Genomic DNA, 24,594 nt, shown 5'->3' on the forward strand with positions numbered 1-24,594 from the left:
GTCGTCTTGAGATCATGCCCCTTTAGTCGTCTTGAGATCTTGCTTTCCTAACAAACAGATCTTCTTCACTTTAGATCCCAAAATTTATGTGCACAGCATTTGTTCAGAACACAGCCCAAACTTGGAGTAAACTTGATCTTATGTCCATAAAATGTATTTTCTTCAAATACTCTACCACTCAAAAGCGGTATCGATGCCTTGACCCTATCACAAATAAGGTCTATATGAGTACTGACGTTTTTCTTTTTAAAAGTGTTCCTTTCCTAACTCGGCCTCCGGTGAGGGGGAGCTATAGTTTTTGAACATTGTTCCTTACCCTACTCTTGTGAATGTTCCCCCCATGTCACTTACCTTCGAGGAACCCTCTATTCCTTTAATTCCACCAGCACATCCTCCTACTCTCTGTGTCTTCACTCGACACACTCATTCTGATGCATCTATTATGGAGCTCGCTAATCCCTTGTTGGACCCTGAATCCATCCAGACAACATACCCCAACAATGTTCCTAATCCAAATGAGGAAGTCAGTTCCTCTAATAAGGTATGCCATCAGATATGCTCTCTATCACGTGGAAAATTATGTGCTCTTTTCACAGATTATCGCCAACCTACGCGGCCTTGACCAATCAACAGCTTCAATCTACTATTGAGGCTGCCTTAGCAAACCCAGCCTGAAAAGCTGCTACCATTGAGGAGATGAATGTCCTTAAGCGGAACCATACTTTGGACATTAAAGATCTTCCTCGAGGCAAAAAAGCAGTGGGATGTCGAGGATTTTTAGCAATAAGTTTAAATCCGATGATTTGAATGCAACAAGGCACATTTGGTTATCAAAGGGTACTCACAGAACTACGGGGTTGACTATGAAGAGACATTTTCTTCATTTGCTAAATTAAATACCATTTGAATCATTTTATCCCTTTCAGTTAATTTAGATTGGTCCTTATTCCAGCTTGATGTCAAGAATACATTCCTGAATGCCATCTTACAGAGAAGGTATACATGGCTCTTCCTCCAATCTTTGACTCCACTGCCTCCCAGGATCAAGTATTTAGGCTGTGAAAATCTCTCTATGGATTGAAGCAATCACCACGGGCATGGTTCAGAAAGTTCAAAAAGGTGATGGTAGGCCATGAATTTACTCAAACTCAATCGGACCGCACTCTTTTCTTCAAGCATTTTTCCAGCGACGTTCAAAAAGGTGATGGTAGGCCATGAATTTACTCAGACTCAATCGGACCGCACTCTTTTCTTCAAGCATTTCTCCAGCGACCAGGTAGCTATCCTTATCGTCTATGTTGACGATATTGTTCTCATAAATAATGATCTACCAGCATCGGAGTCTCTGAAATGCATTCTTGCTGCTTCCTTTAAAATGAAGGATGTGGAATCTCTCTGATACTTCTTAGGCATAGAAGTTGCTCGGTAATCTCAAAGTATTTGTCTATCTAAACGGAAATATGTGATTAACTTTTTGACAGAGAACAATCTTCTCATATGCAAACCAGTGGTCATCCAGATGGATCCCAATGAAAAACTTCTTGATATTCCCAATGCAGTTCCTATAAACAAGACTCACTACCAGCGTCTTGTCGGGAAGCACATCTACCTTGCCCATACACGCCCCGACATTTGTGACGCAGTTGGGACAGTCGTAAATTCATACATGATCTCTAAGAGCATCATCTCCGAGTTGTCAACCGGATTCCCTACCATTTAAAAGGCACACCAGGAGGATGTTTTTTTTTTCACAGCATACCTCTCATTCTATTGCAGTTTACATAGACGTGGATTGAGCTAAGTCCGTCCATGATCGGCAATCTACCTCAGGGTACTATTTATTTGTGTGGGGAAACCTAGTCATATGGAAAAGCAAGAAGCAGTCTGTAGTTGCTCGGAGCAGTGCGGAACCCGAATTTCGGTCCATGTCCCTGGGAATTTGTGAAACTCTCTAGTTATGCATCATGTTCCAGGAACTATGTATGATAGTATCTGTTCTCCTATAGTTATTCTGTGATACAAAGCAGCCATTAGCATTTCTCACAACCCGATCTAAGCATGGTCGCACCTAACATATTGAGATGACCAACACTTCATTAAGGAAAAGCTCAAATCCGAGGAAATTAGTATCCCGTTTGTGTCATCCAGTAGTCAGCTGACAGATATTCTTACAAAGAACCTTTATTCGACGATTTCAAATCCAAGTTGAACATGACTGACATCTATGGTTCAACTTGAGGGGGAGTATTAGAATAGTCATTAATGGCTAGTTTTAGCCATTATTAATTCCTTTTTATTCTGATTTATTAACTTGGATTCTTTATTATTTCTTTCCTTTTCTACTAGATCCTCTTTTAATTTCTTGTCTTTCTAATAGATCCTATAATGGGTATTTACACCCCTCTATGCATCATTAATATTTACCCTGGTTCTATTCTAACATAATCTTAATTTTAGATTAAGATATAACAAATATGTATCGTTATCATTTTCATGGTTGCTAAATTGCATACCCTACAGTTAGCTTCCATTCTATTTATCATGGGCTTCTAAAACTTATCTTTTAATCTATCAAAATAAAAGTGAAAGACTATCATGCCATAAAGGCCCAACACAGCAAAGTGAGGAGGCACGCCTTTTCAAATTAGAAGCTGCTTTTAAACACCAAGTAAATGCCATCTTAACTGAGATTTTTTTCAAAACTTCAACATATCGACGCTTGCAAAATCACAAAACAAAGCAGCAGCTCTGCATCCACAACATTAAAGGGAAAAAAAATCAGAATGCAAAACTAAGAACTCCGTAATCTTACAGTAAAATCAAGTGCGCACATAAATAGCCATTCTTACTTCTTATCCCTTGAGTGGTGTTACCTATCTTTACAACCATGATTAACAAGGAGTATGAAGAAATAGCATGACAAAATTAATACAAATTATTAGCTTTTATAGCAAGAACAGATGAGAAAAGTGTCAAATGAAGTGTAGAAGAAATGAACTGTTTTCCATTTAAACGAAAGAAAAGATCACAATGCTGCACTACAAATTTGGCCGAATGAAAAAAAAGGACTAAACAAAGAAGAATTTGAATTATTATTGTTTGTATATGAAGAACTTGGCAAAGAAAAAAATTATAGGATTATATTCATAATAGCTCAAGTCTAGCAGAATGTTTACTCGGAGAGAAAATATTTAAAAACAATGGAGCAATTTCAGGGAACTTCAAAAAATTTAAAGTGCAAGAAGGACATTTCCTCTAGTAAGAATCAGTTCTACAAAGATGCTACTCAGGTGATCACCCTTTTTTAAATTGATCATGGTGTTCAAGGCCAGCTAGGTAGTGTATTACGCTCGCCCAAGCATCCTATGCACTAAGAAACTACACTAAAGGAATTTCGCTTTTATTAGAAAATTCAGTTTTGCCACACCTAGTAAAAGTAAGTGCTAGTGCCTTGAGAACTTTTTTTTATAAAAAATGTTTACTCCTCTCGCACCAAATAATATCAACATTAATTATTATATGTCATGAAATTACCGAAGAAACAAAATCATGCATCCTTTATGAGTGTAATCCCCTATCAAACATTTTTTTTGGACTTTAAATTTGTGATGCTGCTCTTTGGCATTGAATGCTATTGCTTGAAGTTGCTTTAGTACAAACAGCATGTCAAATTTTACATAGACAAGCAACATTAATTGCAACCATAAGTCATGTTATAATACAAAAACCATAATGTTCTTCTCTTGAATGTTAATCTCTCCAACATAAGAATAAATGGTCATGCTTTGAACAACTCAACTTTTGGAGCATTTGTTCACATTTAACTCTCAATTTCCATTTGATAAAGGCGAGTGTATACAATAAAAATCTTTCATGCAGTGAAATGCTTATTTGGCAGCTCTGATTGCAAAATTTCCAAAGAGAGCCCAGGATTGTGATCAATTAAAAAATAATGTAAAAACAAAAATATGAATATGATCACTATAGAAATTGGAAATTTTTAAATGGCTGCAAAGTCAAAAATAAATTTTGACTTATCTACTGAACTTCTAGAAATAATTGTACCTGGTTGCTAGTGCATCTATTTCATCAATAAATATTACCGATGGTTTATTCACCTGTATAATCACAAGGCTATAAGAATTAACATAAACCCATGGAAAAATTATTGTAACAAAAAAGAAAAAGAAAAAGTAAGAAAAAATTTTGAATAAAAATATGACCTGCAACTATCATCTGGCAATAAAAAAAGAAAATCAGGGGATACACTCTCTTTACTCGAACTTCAAAATTCAATCATCCCTTACAATGCCTTATATTTGTTCAAGAAGTAAATTTATTACAGCTAAGGATCACTTACAGGTGCATAAGAAAGCAGGTTTTCAAATTGATAACTGCCGACTTGGTTTTACCATTTTAGGCAACTTTACAAATGATTTATGGCATCTAAATGCTCGTAAGCCATAATTTAACTGCTCCAAAAAAAAATAGTTTTTAGGCTAATTCTATCAAGGGAATATCAAAATTGTTGAGTTGCAACGGTCAGCACATCCTACACTTGATGAGATGAGGTGTTGAAGATCTACAAGTTTATGGGTCAAACGCAGAAGCAGATAAATGATCTGAGCAATTTAAGCAAATTTTATTGCAATTTATCTGAAAATTCGCCAATAATAAAGTTGCCTATGAGAATGGACATTTTCTTTAGTTTTCTGATTTTTTTTTTCTAGTTCTGTTTGGTTTTCTTATATTGATTTTAAGTTTGGTAAGCTCGGTTAACTGCCAGGAGTATTATTTGTTCCAGGGTATTGATAAAAAAGGCATAATGTGCTTTGATGGTTCATTTTATCTGATGTTTGCAGACTGGCATGTATGGTTCTTGATATTTATTGTGTTGAGTAATATATTCCTTGCGTGGAGCTACTTTTTTGTGTGTAGAGTTTGGAACTATGCTGCTTGAATTTACATGGCTTAGTTGTACTGACTCTGTTACTGTAGTTATCTTATCAATATGGATTAATGGTGATAAAATTTATCAACTCTATGGTTCCATGACTATTTGGATTTACTTGCTACAGCTTCTACAATTGCTATAGAGCTATCCAATAAGAGCTTTATCATGTGCATGGAAGGATAACTTGTTCTACAGGTCTATGTATGCAATTCCTATAGTAAATTTCAATATTTAAGCTTAAGGGCAGCAGTATCAGCTGTGATTACCTACAACAACTAAATTGGTGCTACAGTTATTTAATTGGAGTTTCACATTTGTAATGGCTCATCTATTTTGTCATTTCTCGTTGTGAACTTGAAATTAAATTTAGTTAACAACAAGGCAGTCAATCTTGGTGTTTTTTTTGCCAATCTTTTTTATTGATTTAAAATAAGAAATCTTTCTGTAGAGTACATGAGAAAGAAAAGACAATGGCTTTTATTTAAAAAACTATCAAGTTGTTTTCAATCTTGTATGCGCCTGTTGCAAACAAAATGTTTCTTAATGTGATGGAAATGTGATGGACTATTTCCATGGAAAGATATCTACCTGCATTTGCAAAAGGTCTTGATTTTCTTCAGTTCAGCGATCTCTAATATTAGTGTGCCTTCTTGCAAAAAATTATTAATGATATTGCGAAAGTGCTAACTTCGGTCAAACTTATCACAACTAGGTTTAATTGCAATGAAAAAAGTCATTTCCCGTATGATTTTTTTTTCAATTTTATTGTTATTTTCTTTGAACTTGTTTAATTATTGCATTATAATATGTTGGTTTGATTTTCACAGATTTGAGTTTACATCTAGAGACCATTTGCTTTGAAGTGTTGAGGGTGTAAAGTAAATAAAATGTAAGTATTATAGTTTTTAAGATGTTTGGATTGGAGGCAAAACAAGAAAAAAATTAAAACTTTATGGTATTTCCAATACGCCGAATAGTATATTTTCATTGCATTCAAAACATGCCCAAAATTGAATGAGAAAGCAATACAGCACGCACAGCCTGCATTCACATTCTCCTTCTACCTACCTTGCATGCAGGCGTGCGTGCCCAATTTCTGCTACCAGAATGTTATTTCAGAGACAAAAAGAGGAATAGTTGCAACAAAACCAATTGACATGTAAAACAACAGAAATTTGGAGCTGGATGATCTGATCCCATGGTTGACTGCCATAATACACCTGCCACTGCAATAAATCTATGGCAAAGCTCATCTAACAAAAACTCCGAACATCAGCCACCTCTTATCTTTTATGGACATCTTCTTCAGGTACTAAGCTTCTTACTGCTATTTTTGATAGTGATGGGTTATTCACGTAATAAGCTCTCCAATCCACTGGCGATCATTTTGTTTTAATTTCTAGTAGAACATGCTTCTTATCCTAAGATCCTTTTTTCCACTGAGAGCACATGCAATGGATCCCTATTTATGTAATCATTTTCAATTTAAATCTAGAAAAAAAATGTCATAACTTACCCTTTGAAACTTGATTGCATTTTACCAATCTGATGTTTTTAAGCAAGCAATAACCTCATTTTATAAATCTGTATATACAAATTATCAATAAAATTTAGAAAATTAGGTCAATATAATGAAAAGGATAAGAACAAGATTTCTTATAATATTTATAGTACAAAATGTCAAAATATATACACAACTGAAACAAACTTAGATCTTGTATTGCATTTTATTTTTATCAAAAGATTTTCTGATATGATTTTCCTTCAGCTAAAATAATTAGACAAAAGATTAATCTCTTTTGGACATAATTCCTATGATAAAAATATATAATTTCATTTTTAGTATGATTTTATCTAAAATAATTGCATTAACCGTATTGGTTTCCTTACACGAATATCTTAATGTGTCCTAGCTTAATAGTGGGTTCACATGTGCTCTGAAGTTGAATGAACGATTACATAATGTAGATCAGTTGTCCAATTCAAATAAATTCCATGATGACATACAGTTAAGTCAGAATCACTCAGCTGCAATGGTACATTCAATTGCATTGTCTTTTGTTATCAACTCATTTGAAAACATCTACATTAGATAAAATATATCAGTCTGAAAACACTTTCATATATTTATGTTGGAATGGCTTTCTTAATATAGAAATAGAGCACGAAGAGATATGATTTCAAAAATGATAACAAGCTTAAATAAGATCAAATGATTTTGTCGGCTTGAACAATCATGAACCCTAATATATTTAAGGAGTATTTACTTGCTAAAATAATGAATTTAAGGGACACACAATGGGTTGGGTGGCATATGACTGATATAAAAGAGGTCTACGAGGCTAGCGTTGAGTAGCAAAAAGAGACAGTGGTTGGCACAATACTATGTCACATTCAATTGCATTGTCTTTTGTTATCAACTCATTTGAAAGGATCGGTTTTCGATAACATATATTAGTCTGAAAGCACTTTCATATATTTATGTTGGGATAACTTTCTTAATATAGAAATAGGGCTCGAAAAGATTTGCTTTCAAAAATTATAGCAAGCTTAAATAAGATCAAATGGTTTTGTCGGCTTGAACAATCATGAAGCCTAATCTATTTAAGGACTACTTAGTTGTTAAAATGTTGAATTTAAAGGACACAATGGGATGGGTGGCATATGATTGATATAGAAGAGGTTAATGAGGCTAGCATTGAGTGGCAGGAAGAGATAGTGGTCTGCACATGCTAAGAGGGATGAAGGTTGGTGTCTTCACACAAGCACAAGGGTTCAAGTCATCAATCGTGATCATGAGCAGAGCAAAGGTGTTGCATGAGGTCCAAAAAGTTTGTTAGAGGTCAGAAAGGCATCAATAATCAAAATATATTTGGAATTCACCAAAACTGGCTGAATTTTAAATACACTGAAAATGACTAACGGTGAGTTCCAAACCTTTAAAAATTTTTCTATCAATTTTTTCCTTTCGACCAAACAATTAAATTTAAAACAATTACATTTAGTTTAACTCTATAATCCTAATAACTCTAACCAAATAGCCCCTTAGTAAGTAGAGATAATCAATCTAACCAAAATATAAATCCTTGTCAACAAGCATGGGTTGATTCATCCAAAGGGTCTTCACAAACCAAGGGTGAAAGTTTACAGAGAGTAAATTTAAGGTTGATATAGGTTAACAAAAGGATTTCTGTTCTATTAGAAAAATAAAGTATAATATAAGCTCTAGTGCATGCCTTTAAGGAGAAGATTGAGCCTTAGACATATTCATGATATAACAATGCCGTCATAATCAAACCAACTATCCAAATAGATGACACATCTCACATCCTTACTAACAGAGAATTTAAGCTAGAATTATTTGAACACAAATATGGAATTAATTTTTTTGAGTTTGGGTTAAATCTAAACTTCTAGCGTTTAGCTTCATGTAGAGGGTGAAGGTTGCTATATGAATAAAGTAATAAGTTTTTTTTATGATTATCATTTTTTATGAATTTGATATATTTTCATATTATTATAGTATTTCTATATTTTGGATTTTAGGAGTTAAGGCCTCACAAAGTTTGGCTAGGTTGGCAACAATTAGAGGCAAGGTTTCATGGTTAGTGATTAGAGACGGACCTCGAGTTAGATAATCCAAGGGCAGGCCAAGATGGTGACTACAGATCACATCCAGTTGGGTTTGACTATCAATGCAACCAGCATAAGGAAGTTGAGGTTTATATTGGTGGTGAAAGGCCAACTAGGTTATCATAATAGTATTTTTGAGCAGTTAAGCAACTTGTTTCAATTAGCATTGCCAAAGCTTTCTTATAATGAGGATAGAGCAATGCAGCAATTTGGTCCTTTCCTTGAAGTGAGGAGATAACAAGGCACAAATAAACTTTTGAAGAACGTACTTCCTATTCAACCAATTTTTTGGCTTATTGGATAAGTAAGTTGTTAATGAACTAACCATTTTTGGGTTAACTTTTTCTGACCATTTTACCTAGCTCAATCCTAAACATGCAAGCTTATAACTATCTCTCTTCTTCACTAAATTTGTTAGAGCATTGCATAATACAGATTGTTCCTTTCCTAGTTCCTAAAGCTTTTAATGGGGTAAGAGATTTGACTTCGTTGGGCCCTATCTAAACTTCCTAGATGTTCGTGGAGGTAGGTTTTGATGGTCATGGTTTCTGAACTTTAGGTTTAAGAGCTAAGGTTGATGATTGAGGAACTCGAGAAGCACATGGGCATTTGTTTGAATGAGAAGAACTGGTGTTCCCTTCAATATAATCATCTTATGTTTTAACCATCAACAATAAAGGGCAAAGTTAAGTTTTATTTGGCCATGGACTAAACGTAAGAGTCACAAAGACCAATTTGTTTGATGTATATATATGTAATTTGGTTATGGTTGATGGCTAGTTTCGTTAGGTTGATAGTAAGTTGGTTGAACTTTGAGCAGGGCAAGACAATGAGATTGATAAAAATAGTTTTTGAGCTTATTAGGCTGGTTAAAACAAGACTTCACTATATAAAAAAAAAAGTTTCATAGAATGGAAGTAGGATTGATGGTTAAATAATTCAAGTATGTAACTTAGTTTGAACAATTGTGATTACGTTGGATTGCTACAAGTCCTCAACAAATAGAATTGTTCAACTGGTAGTTAAAATTCAATTAGGGGGCTGAGAAAACTCTCTAATAGTGTCAACTCATCAAATGGAAAGTAAGAGATATGATAAATAATTTTCATGGCTTCCTAATTTTATAAATTTTACGATATTCTTGGGAATATTTCTTAATAAACTTTTGGGTACTATAAATATATTTTGATAAGGAATTATTGCAAGTGTAGTGCACTTTGAGCACAAAACTAAAACTCTAGTGCATTTCCCAATATTCAATAGTTTCATAAGAGAAAATATAGAAGAATTTTTCAATTTTTTTTTTATTTTGAACTTAAATTTTCATTAAAGGTTTGGGTTAAAGAGACAGTATTCTCCGCCAATTTTCATAAATTTTGGATGAAATTTAAAATTTCTAAATATTTTGAAAGTATAAATTATTGCAATCAAATCACAAGGAATTTTTTACATCGAACTTCTACGGGAGATATATATGAGAGGGGGTACACAAAATTTTTAAATTTTTTGGAGTTTCCTAATTTTTTTTGTGGAATTATTTCCTTAATATTAAATTGATAATTTTGCCCAATTAAAGGCAATGTTTTATCAAAGTGAAACTTCATACCTATTTTACCTCAATGGAAGTATTTAGTAAATGTTTTATAATTTTAGATATTTCTTTGATTTTTAGTGAATTTTAGAAGATTTTAGCATACATTTACACTTTTGTTCAATCATGAGCTTCAATTGAGAAGTTAAATAGTTTAATGAGATATTGATGAGTAGATGGCCTGAAGTTTATAAAATTTGAACAACATTTGATTAAGTGTTTGATTTTTAGAGGAGATGGGTTTGGATTGGAGTTTTAGAGCATAGGATACTTTTGTGGTTTAATAAGTGGTCCCTAACTTAGCATCTATGGGCACTAGTTTTAGATTTGCACAGCCACAGTCTGAAAAGAGAGCAGATTTTGCAATAAAAATGAAGCTAAAGTTGGCCAAGTGTGATTGGATTTATCATCTTAAATTGTTTATGATTGGAGGACTTTTTAGGTCTTGAAAATGACCTGTATCTTGTATTAAAAGTTTGATTTTTAAAGGAGATTGGTTTGGATTGGAGTTTTAGAGCATAGGATACTTTTTATCTTTAATAAGTGGCCCTAGCTTAGCATCCGTGGGCTCTAGGTTTGGATCACAGCCACGGGATGAAAAGAGAGCAGATTTTAGTAAAAAATTAAGCTAAAGCTGTCCAAGTGTATTTCGATTGATTATCAGGACTTTTTTATGATTGGAGGACTCATTAGGTCTTGAAGATGAGCTGTAACTTGTATTAGCTTATAACTTGCTGAAATAGTCTGAGCCATCCTTCATTATTCCTAATTATCTTCTTGTTGTAGTTCTTGTTGGAGTGGTTCCTATTGAGCATTAGTACCAAGCAAGCCATTTGAAAGTGTTCAAGGTCTTTGGATCATAAAATTCATTATTTGGTGCCACTAGATAGGTTCACACTCGCCAAAATTTCATTCAAGTCCTCATGCACTATAAGGAGATCTTCATTCCAAATATTAATTTATTGGCATTTCATTATTTTGACATTAGGAACTAGTTTTTTAGTTCATTTTCACTATGCGCATCCTTTTAGTGATTTTGCATTGTGATAACCAAATGCTAATGGAATTTTGACTTAAAGACCCACTACATTCATTCAAAAAATTGTTGTGGCTTCATTGTAGCCCCAAGTTTAGAGGTAGTGAGGTCATGTCAAGCCATGCTTGATAAGTGGTGCATGGCTTCGAAGCTTTTTTATTAAAACTTACTTAAGGTGATGAGAAACTCCTTTCCAGCAATAGTTTATCATGTAAAAATCATTGAGATCTTTGACCCACACCATCCATGTAGAGAACTATATTTTGAGTTAGATTTGGCCTTGGTTATCTCCAGTCTTTAGACATCGGAGAGCTTGTGGCCAAAACAATGACATCACTTACTTAAGGGTCCAACCTCTACATGGAGAACTATGCCTTGATAACAATATCTTGGCATTGATGCATTGATCTACAAGGGAGAACATTGACATAATACCTACTAAAACACCACATAACATAGATACAAAAGGATTTAAATGGAAAGAAGGAAGAAAGGATTAGGAGTAGAGCTTGTACTCCTTTCTATTATCTCATAACATACATCAAGTAGACTTTTTCTAAGCCGTCAACATGGCAATAAATGAGCAAAGCTTTGTCATTTTTATGGTTGGGAGAGTTAGTGTTGGCTTATAAGCTTAATGTATTGATAGAGAAATTTAGTGTGCTTTAAAGGCAACAAAGGGATATGGCCACTTTTTACTAATCCCATATCATGGGAGGCTCAATCTCAGAAGTTTTCTTTTGAATCAAGTCAAAATAGCTAAAAATGAGCATGAATTGGTCTTAAACTAGCCAAAATTCATGGTCAAACAGCATCATTAGTGGCAACTAGTGAACCCCATGTTGGCTTAAAAACGAGCAACCAAGCGTACAAAAAAAGAAAAGGAGTACTATTTTCTAGGACAAACAAAGCTCCATTTCACAAGTCTTTTAAAATTATCATTTCATGTTGCCATCCATTCAACATGGAGACCACTGCCTTAGGATTAGTATGTGGCATCCAACTTTGGCACACAACATGAGGCACGTGTGGTGATTTTAAAAAATACATTTTACCATGAATTTGAGTCTCACTAAAGTTTGAATCTGAATTGCCCAGTCAAGGATTGTTGAGCCACCCTAAGATTTGTAGAAGGATGATTGAGTCCCACTAGGATCGACTTAGTTTGAATAAAATCAATCATGGTCAAATTGGCTAACAAAGGGTGATTAAGCTGAAGCAAGATTGAATAAGTTGAATTTAAGTAGATTGGCATCCATGCTGTCGATTTTGAGAAAGTTGGTAATTGATTAGGTAACTTAGAGTGGACATTATTTTAAAAGGCAAAATTGAGAATTGAGACATTATTTCTTTCTGAGATAAGGGCCTCGAGGTGGATCAAGTCGTAAGCCTCAAAATTAAGGGATTAAAGCTCATAAAATTAAATATAAACCATAAATATGACATTTGACAAACTACAAATCTTGATCATTAAACTTAGAATTTAAATATGCCATTATAATTTAATATTTCACTTAAGAACACATGCATATAGTATTCTCAAATCTCAAATATAAAGCAAAAGTTTGAAATAAGATTTGAACATTAAACCTAGAATTTAAATACGCCACAAAAATCAGGATTCAAAGTGGTATCATCATCATTTTCATCATCTTCAGAAAAATAATCATATGCAATAATTTCATCACCCTCAAATTATGTGTTATCATCTTCATCTTCTTCAATCACCACATCTTTCATTTTACTCCTTACATCAACTAACATGGAATTCAATATAATTTTAAATAAAATAATAAAATAGTAAGGAGTAACACAATTAAGTAATCAATTATCTTTAGATTTTTTCGAAGCTCCAAACCCACTTTGCTTCTTTATTTTAAATGATTTTGAAGTAGAAGATGCTCCAAATTCAATATCTCTTTGACCACTCTGACTGTTAATATTGATATGTTCATTATCATCATCATTAAAAGTCATTTCTTCATCTTCAACCAAAAATCCTTCATCATTCTTAAGGGTTATGCATTCATCATCAGACCAAAAATCCTTCATCATTCTTAAGGGTTATGCATCACCACCATAAAATATCATCAACAGTCAAAAGATTTATTCCATCACCACCATTTCTTTATTTTTATAGCTTCAGTTGTCCATCTTTCAATTTTTTATTAAATGCTACATAAACTAATTAGTTTACTAGACATGTAGCCAACCAATTTCTTCTCTTTGCATGCAATTGGTTGAATATGCTCGAATTACACTCAGAAGCGAAAGTTGAACAAGTAAGACTAAAAACTTTCACAATAAATACATTGAGTTCGAGCCACGTCATCTCCAAAATTGTGCCTACCAACGTTCTAGCATAGGATTAAATGAAAATGATAAACTCATAAATTTAAAGTTATAAATAAATAAAATTTATCAGGTAAGTGTGCCTTGTAATATGCTTGCGCTGACCTAAATCCAAAAATTTCATTTTTTTAATGAAATTCTTCAGGTTGATAGTTAATTTTAATATAGTCAGACTCGGGGATAATTTTATCAATACATGCATATAAACTGGCCTTAACCTCTTTATCTGCATGAAAGTTTTTTTTCAAAATGAAATTGACGATTAAATAATATACAACAGCATGTAAATGTTGATTTAGCTGACGATCCCATTTCTCATCAATTATTTCTCATATTTATTTATAAGCTGCTTCTTGTCCTCCAAAATCTCTGCTACATCATCATTTTTTTTACTCATAACTTCATAAATAAATCACATAGCAGGAGCCCTCTCACCATCAACCATCCATAAAACTTTCACCAAAGGCCATGTAGTCTTTGGAGCATAATTAAAACTACGCCAAAATGAATTCTCTCTCATAATGATCTTCTTCGTTTGCTTTCCTTCTAATTTTTTTTGCATGTCCCATTCTTTAGAAGCAAACATACCCATCAAAGATTGTTATAGCTCTTTAAAAATTTCCAAAATCAAATAGGTCATGGCAAATCTTGTAATTGCTAATCAAAAAAGTTCTTTATTTGTGAATTTCCTCATCAATCTTAATACCCAAGAGTGGTTATAAATAAATTTACTTGGTATTTTTGCTCAAAGCAAAGCAAAATTATGTTGCAACAATTGTCCCAATTTTTCGAGTATTAAATCAAGATAAGAGTAGCATAAGGAGTCCAATAAAGATACTTCATTTTCTCCCTTAATATTCTCTCTGCAGCCTTAAAGCCACTTACATTATGTGTAATAACTTGAACAACCAAGCTCTCCCTAACTTCTTCAACAACCTCATAAAACATTTCAAATAACAAATGGGCATCCTTTACAAAGGTATTTTAAAAACACTATTACATAAGTGTTGTTAATAAGAAAATTGATAATACTTCTTTGTCTAATAATTGATCAACCATCAGAAATTATTGTAACTCATATTTCAATCCATATCTTCTTCACTTCATCAACTATTTTTGTTGTTATTCTAACCTCCCATCCAAACTCCAAGTTCGAAGCTCATACATGCTAGGAAGATTCAATCCCCACCCATAATTCCCAACAAGGTGAAACATGTTGATCCATGGACTCTTAATCACATTAAAAGAAATTAAATTCTCATAAATGTATCTTGCAATATCTAAACACACTATATTTATGTGTTATTTTGCAGAAACTAAAGAAGGAATTGGTCAAGAGTTAATATATCATCTTCATCCACATTTGCTATAAATCTGTCTATTAGTGTTCGAGTTCCTCTATCAAAAAAATGCAAATGACTTACACTGCTAGAACCATCGAATGGAGAACCAGAATAAAAACTATTCCCAATCATCTTTTTATATTTTTTTGTGTTGTTTCTTTTGAGGCGGCATAATTTTCTAAATATTCAGTACACTCCTTGACTTAGGGTCTTTTTGGGGCAACAGCAGCTTATCCAAACAAGCAGCTGCAGCTTATCCAGATAAGAAGCTCATCCAGATAGGCAGTTCATCCTGATAATCTGTTGATCAGCAGTGTATCCTGATAAGTTGGTTGGTTGTTTGGTTTGTGCATTTGCAAAACGGTTGATTTGCAGCAATTTCTGGATAAATGATCATTCTGCCCCAATGCAGTAATTTTGTTTACAATAGAACTGTCATAACAACATATTTGATATTTGATAAGCAAAAAACGACTTTAGAATAGTACAAAAAATAAGTTAAAGACCTAAAAATAAAATATTACCAAAAAAAATTCATCCTATTTAATAAATAATCAAAACGAATCATGTCACAAAAACGAGGAAGTTTAAGTTATTTATGTTTGATTTTAAAATTCCTAAATTTGCAATAGAATAAGCGCAATTTATAAATAATCAATCAATTTGGGATTTACTACTCCGAACAAAATTTTGGGAGAAAATTGCACCCATGACATAGGGAAATTCATACAAACAATGTAAAAAACGCTCACACATTTCCCATGAGATTGGAATTTTTATAAGAAAATCCTAGAAAAATTTTATCAAATAGATGCGTTACTCAGAAGATCATAAGGTCAAAAAAGGATTGTTCAAACTAATCAAATAGAATAAAATTTCAATTTCAGCTCCTGTTGAGTTAACAATGTAGTGTTTACTTGGAGTTGAACATAGCTAAGTTTGAGCAAGTCATTTTCGTATACATAAACAGTAAACAGAAAACATGAAACAAACATAAAATTTGGAAGACAGTTATAATATCTGAATAATTGCAAACCAAAAGGTTCCCAAATTGGATATTCTCTACAGTTTGAAAAACTGTGGGGCAAGGAGGAGAGACTGGAGGGAGGAGCCGAGCACTTTGTGAGGAGTGGTGCAAAAGCATGGAATGATGCCTAATGGGAACACATGGGGTAGGAAGGAGAGTGAGTTGCTGCGGCCGAACAGTGCGGCTTGCTCGTGCGGTGGACAGCGGCACCAATCGCTGACAGCGAAGCGGGCGGCGCCGTCAAGTGTCTATGATGAGGTAGGCACGATCCCATCATAGCCTTCCCTTCTAGATCTAATTGTGGTTGTATTGTGAGGTTTCATTCACGAAGGCGATGGTTTTGGGCGAAACCAGAAGAGCGGGAGTGATGTAGGCTTCGCTTCGGGCTGCGACGACGAGCAAGGCGAGGCGATGTGCGGCAAGTGGCGAGCAAGCCTTCGATTCTTCTCCTCTGCTCTACGGGACGTAACGAGGGCAATCCGTCCGCCCGACCCGCGGGGTTAGACCCGCAGCCCGCGTTTAAGCTAAAACACCAACGACGTTTTCAGAGCCGCTGCTCGAACGCGAGATCTAAACAATGAGGCGGCGTTTTCAAAATGTCGCCGCAGCTGATAAGCTGCACTAAACGTAGCCTTAATCTGTCACTTTCTCACATGCTCTAACATTTAAATGTGTGCAAGCCAAGTGATCTTTAAGCCTCTTCACACCTCCAGTAATTCACTAATCACAAAATTTACATTTCAAATAAACGTGTCTTTCTTTTGCACCTTCTACTGCCACTTCAACTTGAGTCTCATACTTATAGATCTAAGAATTTAATAAATTATACAGTACATGTACTTATAATGAGCATTTACAGAAATATCACCCAATTTTTTGAGGCTCTGGATGAAGATGTTTCGAGATGAAAGTGGACACGTCTTGGACTTCTACGGTGGATTAGATGCAGAAGACGCGAAACATGACAACTCGAGACACGGAAGGCGCAAAATCCTTCGACTAGACTTCGATGCTCGGGATGTAGAAGGCTCGGGACAAAGGAGATGCAGACGCCATCGATGCTTGGGATGACGCTAAACTTTAACTATCGGACAATTTTTGGACGCAAATGCACCCAAAGGCTTGAGACGAAGCACAAGGAAGACGCAACGAAGCGCTCGAAATGACGCTCCAACCCTAATTTGTGAATTATGGTTGTTGCGTCTAAATTAAATTGGGTAACTTGATTTGACGCCACATATGATTCAAGGCATAAATGCCTAGAGGCGTATGCCACACTATTGAAATGTGTAAGCCTCGCCCACATCGGCAAGGCTACACTATGAGTCACTGCTCAAGCGCCTTGAGGCGTGCACCTTGAACGCTTTCTAAAACATTGAGAGTTAGTTTACCTTAGTTTGGTTGACTTTCTGGTCTCCTTGGATAGGTAGATTTGTGGGCTTATAGATGGGTGCAGTAATGAATTAACAAATAATGCCTCTTGAGAACTTCCCTAACTACTATCTTTCCAGGGGAATCGACGTAGGGGACCTTATTTAGTAAAGTAACTTAAGTTAAACCTTCCACTATCACAATCACTCCTACTTAGAAACGTGCAACGATTACCAAACCCTTGCTTACTGTATTTACAATTTCAACTTAAAAGTTATTTTCATTTAAATGGTGGAACTTTACAAAGCATCCATGTAGCCTTGTAAGCTTCCACGAACCTAATTTAATTGTTAAACTTGAACTGAGCATGACTTTGGATCTTACTTGTTTTTGGCTTGAACCTGACTTTAGGTTTACAATTTAACCTTAACAATTTGATAATAAGAGCCTCATAGGTCAAATATAATTTATGTCCCTACATATTTTGAAATTGAAATATTATTAGATCAAAGAATGTGCGTCACCTTTGTAGAAAACTGGCCTAGAGCATTGGTTAAGTTGCTTCTAATGTATTATGAAGATCATAGACTTGATTTAAGGAAATATTTTTTTTGCACATGCAACGATATTGTTGCATGCATCAACTTAGTGGGAGCTCCACTCACAAGACAATCAATGTATCTTGCTCATCTTTCTCACATTTTGCTTTAGATTATGGGCCTTGATATTTTATGGTAACAAAACCTTCAATAATTATGAATCATGTACTAAATCCCATCCAGCCAAGCTATCTAAAATTGTATGTAAGTTTCACACATGATGAGTTCTTGTGATCACTTAGGAAGAATTACTATAGTAAACAAAGGTAAGCGCTCAAACTTATATTAAAAACACAAAGTCCAAATTTGAAAACATAAGAAAATTGTGTTGAGGTCAAAAATTCGCTTTTCATTTAATGAAATTAATAAAAGAGCAAATTCAATTGCAAATGTTATTATTGAATTGAAGAGTTGAGAAACAATAATTAAGTTACCCTCTTACTTTGGCTCTCTTAAAAAGATCTCGAATTCTAGCAGAACCAACACCAACCAAAACTTCGACAAACTCAGAACCAGCCATCTGATAAAATGGTACACCAGCTTCACCAGCAATAGCTTTTGCAACTAGAGTCTAGCAAAGTTAGTAATTTAAATGTTAGAAGAGACGGACTGCATCAAGGAAAGACAATCAAAATATTATATACCTTGCCACATCCAGGAGGACCTTCCAGTAAGACTCCATGAGGAGGCTTGATTCCCATCTTATCAAACAAATCTGGATTCTTCAGATATCTAACCAACTGGCCAAATCATGGAATGTTGGTTAAAGTAAACGTGAGTTGCTTTTGGTTTAACAAACATATAAAAACCATAATCAGATTTTTCTTTTAAAAGGATGTTTCAACAAGGAGGAACAATATTTTCTTAGGCCGCAATAAGCTTTAGCATAATTAGACTAGATTTTGTTCTATTCCTTAATTCAATTAGCACAATCCTTCTTCAATCAAGAAGTTGAATCAAGAAAAAAAATAAAATGGAAGAGCTGCAAGCAATATTCTGAAGAAACCGGAACAGATTATAGTCTAAATGGTTGGATTCCATAACATCTCACCTCCTGTAGTTCATCCACTGCTTCATCAATGCCTGCTACATCTTTGAATGTTACTCCTGTTGAGCCCTAATATACCAAAAAAATGACAAAAAGCATGAAATTCCTCAGCCTAGCATCTGTCATTATATTAGTAGATGTAAAAGCCAAAAATATTCAAAACTGAAGTAGTTGGTAGAATGGGACAGCCATTAGAACATACATCAACTCGAGCTTGTGGTTTCGACTGCCCAAATTCTATGCCTTGCCAAATATCCTGTAGGATAATTGTTAGCATCATAATAAAGGTTTAAAGGCAGCAAACTAGCGTTCAGAAATGAAAATTTCATGTAAAACATGCAAGTAAATTCAATGAATATAATAAAATAAAAAGAAGTACCCATTTCCTGAAGTTCTTTGGCCTCCTAGATAGAGTGTAACGAACAAGTAGGACCATAGTTACAAAAACCAGCAAGATTGGTTTAAGCACCTCAAGGCTTGCAGAAACACCGCCAAAAGTGTATAGCTCGTGCATTTTTGAAAAAAATCCTCCATCACTGTATATATCAACGATATATTCCCATATCCCTTCAGCAATATTGGAAACAATACCAAGACCAAGCTTAAGAAATGGTCTGGCTAAAGGCCAAAGAACATAGACTATAGTAGCATAAGAAAAACTGGTCACTGCAAAGGCTGCAGATGCCATGAAACCTGCAATTACTGCAGCAAACGCAGCCATTAAGGCCGTTACCATCCCAAATTCAACCATAATTCTACTAGATATGGAAGAAGCCACAGGATGAGGATATTCAGCAAGTTTGCCCACATAAGACTGCATCACAAAATCAGAATATAAAAAGCAAGAATTAGAGTTACTGCTCAAAAATTAAAGAGACACCAAAGAATAGATAGTGGGGGTGGGGGGTGGAAATTCCAGGTAAAGGAAACATGTTTATTACTCATTCCAGATGTTAGTCATAAGTGGTTGTATTTCCAAATTTCCGAAGTCTATACATCTCTTGAATAACTCCTTAACGCTGCTACTACTACTAAATTCATTGACAAAATATATGATGTTACTGATAAACCCTAAACCTGCAGAGATTATACATGGCTGCTGATTCCAGAGTTCCTAATGCTTGTAGTGGAATACAGAGATTATCCATGGTGGATAATTACAGAGTTCACCATGCATGCAGTGCACATAGGAGAAACATTCAACCTGACTTTATCATATATTTCTTTTATGGTCATTGTCAAAGAGATTGAGGAAGTAGCCATGAGCATTTCTGAGTGCATGTAGTTAAGATACCAAAGCCATTGAAGAGAAGAATATCGAAACAAATAATCAAGATATATTTTTAATTTCTCTATATTTAAGCAATAATTTATCTATTAAGGAAATTAGTACTTTTTAATATTAAATCTCTGTAGAAGATCTGAAACTAAAAAAGCATCTTTGTATTGTAAATATTCAACTTTGAGCCAAAATCTGCAATAATTAATAGAAATAGCGTACCCTCATTTGCTTCTCTATTTCATACCGTGCACCTTTGTATTCCTCGTAGACCGCCTGTGTCTGAGCCGCACTTAGCCTAATAGCCCTGAATTTATGGGAAAGCACAGAACAATAAGGAAAAAGGCTAAACAAAGATTTGGGCAAGAAATAAACGATAGTTGGAAAGTTCACCATCTTGTCTTCTGTAAGTTTTTATCCCCAGGCGTCTCAATTAGGTCAACTATGAAATCTCTATAACCAACACCAGCAGGAACACCAACCATGGATTTCGATGTCAATTGCTTGATCTTACCAGCCGTCAGATGTTTCTGAAAATCCTCAAAGCTCAACAAGGGAAGCTCGTGTATGTCCCTGTCAAACACCTCCTCCTCAGATAAGTTCTCCATAAATACCTCCTCGGGAACATAAAGCTGCCCTTTGAACTCCCTGAGAATGTCCTTCAGATAAACCGTGTTCTGAGATTGGTTCATACACTCCCCAGTGCCTTCTTGTCCACATTTCCCTTTACTCCCATAAGAATCCCCCAGTAAGCGTTTCACGAGCTGGGAAATTCTCAAGACAGGAGGTTTCCCAGGTCCATGCTTGTCCCTCAGCGTGAGGAATCTCTCACCGACGAGAAATTTCGGTTCCACTTGGGTAGGATTTTCTTTCAGAACTTTGGATATGAAGTCACCCTCGCCACCACCGGCAGCGGTGGCGGCTCTAACGTAAGAGCCGCGGAGAGGAGCAGTGGATAGAGGCTTCGACCTAAGGAGTAGAGAATTGGGTTGTGACCACGTAAAATCAGGAGGAAAGGACTTCGGGAGGGGTACCCTAGATGAGAGCAGGAAGCTTCCTGCGCTCATGGATGCGGTTGGAAAGCTAGAGAAGCTCCAAGAGACTGGGCGCTCCCTCGAGAAAGCGTGGAGTTGAGGTTTATCCGAGTTCCAGGTTTCAGCCTCGGCCGAACGGAAAAAATTTGCATACGTCGAGAATACGTCGAGGTTATGCATCAACCAATTGGTGGCTTCAGCTGAGTCCGGCCCACATTAAGATTCAGGGCGTGACCCGTCCGCCCGGCCCATGCTGTAACTCCCTTATACTCACGGCAGAAAGGCAGCCCACATTAAGATTCAGGGCGTGACCCGTCCGCCCGACCCATGCTGTAACTCCCTTGTACTCACGGCAGAAAGTCAGCAATACTGCTCCAATACTGCTCCAATACCCGTGGTAAAAATTTCCACACAGTAAGAATTCTTTTTCGAAAACAGAGCTTAGGTTATTGTTTCCTCTTAGGGTTTCCCTCCTCTCGAATGTTAAGGTACTGTTTAGAGTTTCGTATTTGGTTTGTGAAGCAATATTAAAGTGGAGGACATCGGCGAGACTACGGCCGTGTTGGAAGAGGCGAATGTTGCGCAGTTCGACGAGGCGGAGAAGCCAGACGTCGAAGAGGCAAAGAAGCTAGAGGTTGATCAGGCAAAGAAAATGTCGAAGGGTGGTCATAAGAAGAAGGATTTACAAGAGTTCAAGACCGAAGGCAGCGAATCTATTAAGAAGCCCTAGAACGTTTCTAGGTATTTTTAGACCTTGCTTTGTTATTCCTTATGTTTTGTTATGGTGGTTTCATGTGATCATAAATATAACTGTCCAAATTAATATGGTAGTTGAGTAGATATATTATAAATATATGCTTGTACTTAGTAGTTTTGATTACCGGCAAGCTCCACTGTCTACGAATTGTTCCATATACAATTCTTATTAGAAATGATTTAATCTTTATTGAAATTTGGAGTACTTGATGTTTAATACATTCTTTTGAAGGGAAAAAACATTAAATCTAATAATTCAAGATAACTACATTTATTGTTGCAATTATTTTCAATTTACCCTATTTGTCGTCATTTGAACGTTCATTTGATGTTAAACTATTATGTTGTATTCTTGTAGATTTTTTAGCGCAAAATCCATAAATTGCAGATGTTGTCCATCTGAGGTACGAGAAGCTCTTGATAAGGTCCGACCAACCATCTCGAGTACACACGGAATAAATTGGAGATCATGAGTTTGGTTCAGTTTTTTGAACTCCCTTTGTACCCTCAGAATCATATTATGACAATAAACATAATTAACTATTGGGATATTGATCAAATGGCATTTCAGTTGCGTGAGAAAAAGCTCTGATTTGATGCAAACCAAGTTGCCCTCCTGGTAGACATGCCTAATAGAGGGTCACCCGCATGTTAGAATAAAACTCTGTCCTGTAGCATGTATTCAAAACAAATAAAGACCGAACTTTTCAATTTTGCTCCAAGGGAGTCGTCTAATCTTTAGAATTATTAATAGAGTTTTTATTAACAAATTTAATTTTTTCTTCAAGCAATTTTAGAGTATCCAAAGAGTTGTCTTCTCTTTGCGAGGATGTAGAAGCATTTACCACGTATAATTGGTTTGCTACAGTATGTGATTTTTTTATTGAGCAACTTAACCTCTATGCCATGAAAATAAGGACGGAGCAGTCACTTGGATACCTTAATGATTTTGTTTTCCTCTTAACAGTTTGTTCCCTGTACGGAACTCCTCAAAGCTCTTTTCATAATTTTGTACATAGCAAATAATTATTTTATCATGTTTCACACAACTCTAGTTTTATAAGCACGCGTCCTTGGTCATCCTAGTAGTTCATGAGGCTAAACCATGAATGTTGAGGTGGTCAGTAAATGTCAGATGCAATTCTTTACTGATTCAGCTCGCTTTTAATAGGCTCGGCCCTGCCGAGGTGAGTTAATTATTTCTGAATCCTTCAGAAAGTGATATCATGACCATGTTATATCGTGTTTGATCTTGATTGTCTTTAATGTGTTGCATGTTAATGATTTTTTTCTTGATGTAAAAGATAGTGAACATCACTTACTTGTCACTTCCTTTGAAGAACCCCACAGTCCTGCAAAGCTTCTCCCACAACAGAAGACCGCTTCCAAACCGCAGTCGCCCATGTTGGTTGATGTTGTTCCTATAATTGCTTATCATATTGATCCTCAACCAACACATGGACATACAGATGATCACAATAGCCCACCAATTGGATTTGAAGAAATTCATGAATTACTGAAAGTTCAACAAAGATAGATGATCAGTAATTTGATTATTAATTTCTTTCCTATCGACTACTACAAAATCAAATTCTTGCATCAGAAGCACCCATCTAATTAATCTTGGTTTAGCATCCTTCTTTTGCATCATATTTTTAGTAGTCTAGTGGTCAATATGCTCAACATATTTAGCTCTAATTAGATATGACATAAACTTATCAAAAACATAAATAATTGCTAATAACTCTCTTTTAGTAGTGGTGTAATTAATTTGAGCATCATTAAGAGTCTTGCTAGCATAGTATATAACTTTAAAATTTTAGTCATATCTCTGCCCTAAAACAACTCCAATTGCATAATCACTTGCATCACACATTAATTCAAAAGGTTTCTCCCAATAAGGCAAAACAATTATAGAAGCAGTGATTAATTTTTCCTTTAAAGTTTCAAAGGCTTTAAGGCTCTCTTGGTTGAAGTCAAATTTTATATCTTTTTCTAGAAGTTGACATAAAAGCTTATTAATTTTTGAAAAATCTTTAATATATCGCCTGTAAAATTCAGCATGTCCTAAAAAGCTCCTAACTCATCTTACAGTAGTAGGTGGAGATAGGTTAGATATAACATGTATTTTTGCGGGATCTACTTCCATGCCATTTTCTGAAATTTTATGCCCAAGTATAATTCCTCCTACAACCATAAATAGACATTTTTCCCAGCTTAATATGGATTCATCTTTTCACATCATTCTAGAACTTTCCTAAATGATTTAGACATATTTCAAATGAAGTTTCAAATATAGAAAAATTGTCCATAAAGACTTTAATCCCATTTTCAATTAAATCACTGAAAATTGACATCATACATCTTTAAAATGTTGCAGGTGCATTACATAATCCAAAGGGCATTTGCCGAAAAGTAAAAATTCCATAATGACTAGTAAATGTTATTTCCTCTTGATTCTCTAGAGCTATAGGTATTTGATGATAACTGGTAAATCCATCTAGAAAATAAAAATATATGTGTCGAGCCAGTCTATCCAATATTTGGTCCAAAAAGGATAAAGGAAAGTGA

General features: G+C 35.1%; 1 protein-coding gene across 1 annotated transcript in view; it reads right to left on the reverse strand.

The window, feature by feature from the left end:
* LOC110025640 (probable inactive ATP-dependent zinc metalloprotease FTSHI 1, chloroplastic) overlaps nucleotides 1-21,433 on the reverse strand; it is a 49,875-nt gene extending 28,442 nt beyond the window's left edge. Inside the window, exons 1-8 of the mRNA XM_020726227.1 lie at nucleotides 20,627-21,433; nucleotides 20,456-20,540; nucleotides 19,334-19,768; nucleotides 19,157-19,210; nucleotides 18,958-19,023; nucleotides 18,551-18,646; nucleotides 18,349-18,477; nucleotides 4,066-4,118 (exon numbers count right to left, since the gene is read on the reverse strand). Of these exons, the coding sequence (XP_020581886.1) occupies nucleotides 4,066-4,118; nucleotides 18,349-18,477; nucleotides 18,551-18,646; nucleotides 18,958-19,023; nucleotides 19,157-19,210; nucleotides 19,334-19,768; nucleotides 20,456-20,540; nucleotides 20,627-21,300 (1,592 nt within the window). The 5' untranslated portion in view covers nucleotides 21,301-21,433. The remainder of the gene's footprint in view (nucleotides 1-4,065; nucleotides 4,119-18,348; nucleotides 18,478-18,550; nucleotides 18,647-18,957; nucleotides 19,024-19,156; nucleotides 19,211-19,333; nucleotides 19,769-20,455; nucleotides 20,541-20,626) is intronic.
* Between the last annotated feature and the right edge of the window lie 3,161 nt (nucleotides 21,434-24,594).

This window comes from Phalaenopsis equestris, unplaced genomic scaffold (genome assembly GCF_001263595.1).
Source record: "Phalaenopsis equestris unplaced genomic scaffold, ASM126359v1 Scaffold000002, whole genome shotgun sequence".
Classification (NCBI taxonomy): domain Eukaryota; kingdom Viridiplantae; phylum Streptophyta; class Magnoliopsida; order Asparagales; family Orchidaceae; genus Phalaenopsis; species Phalaenopsis equestris.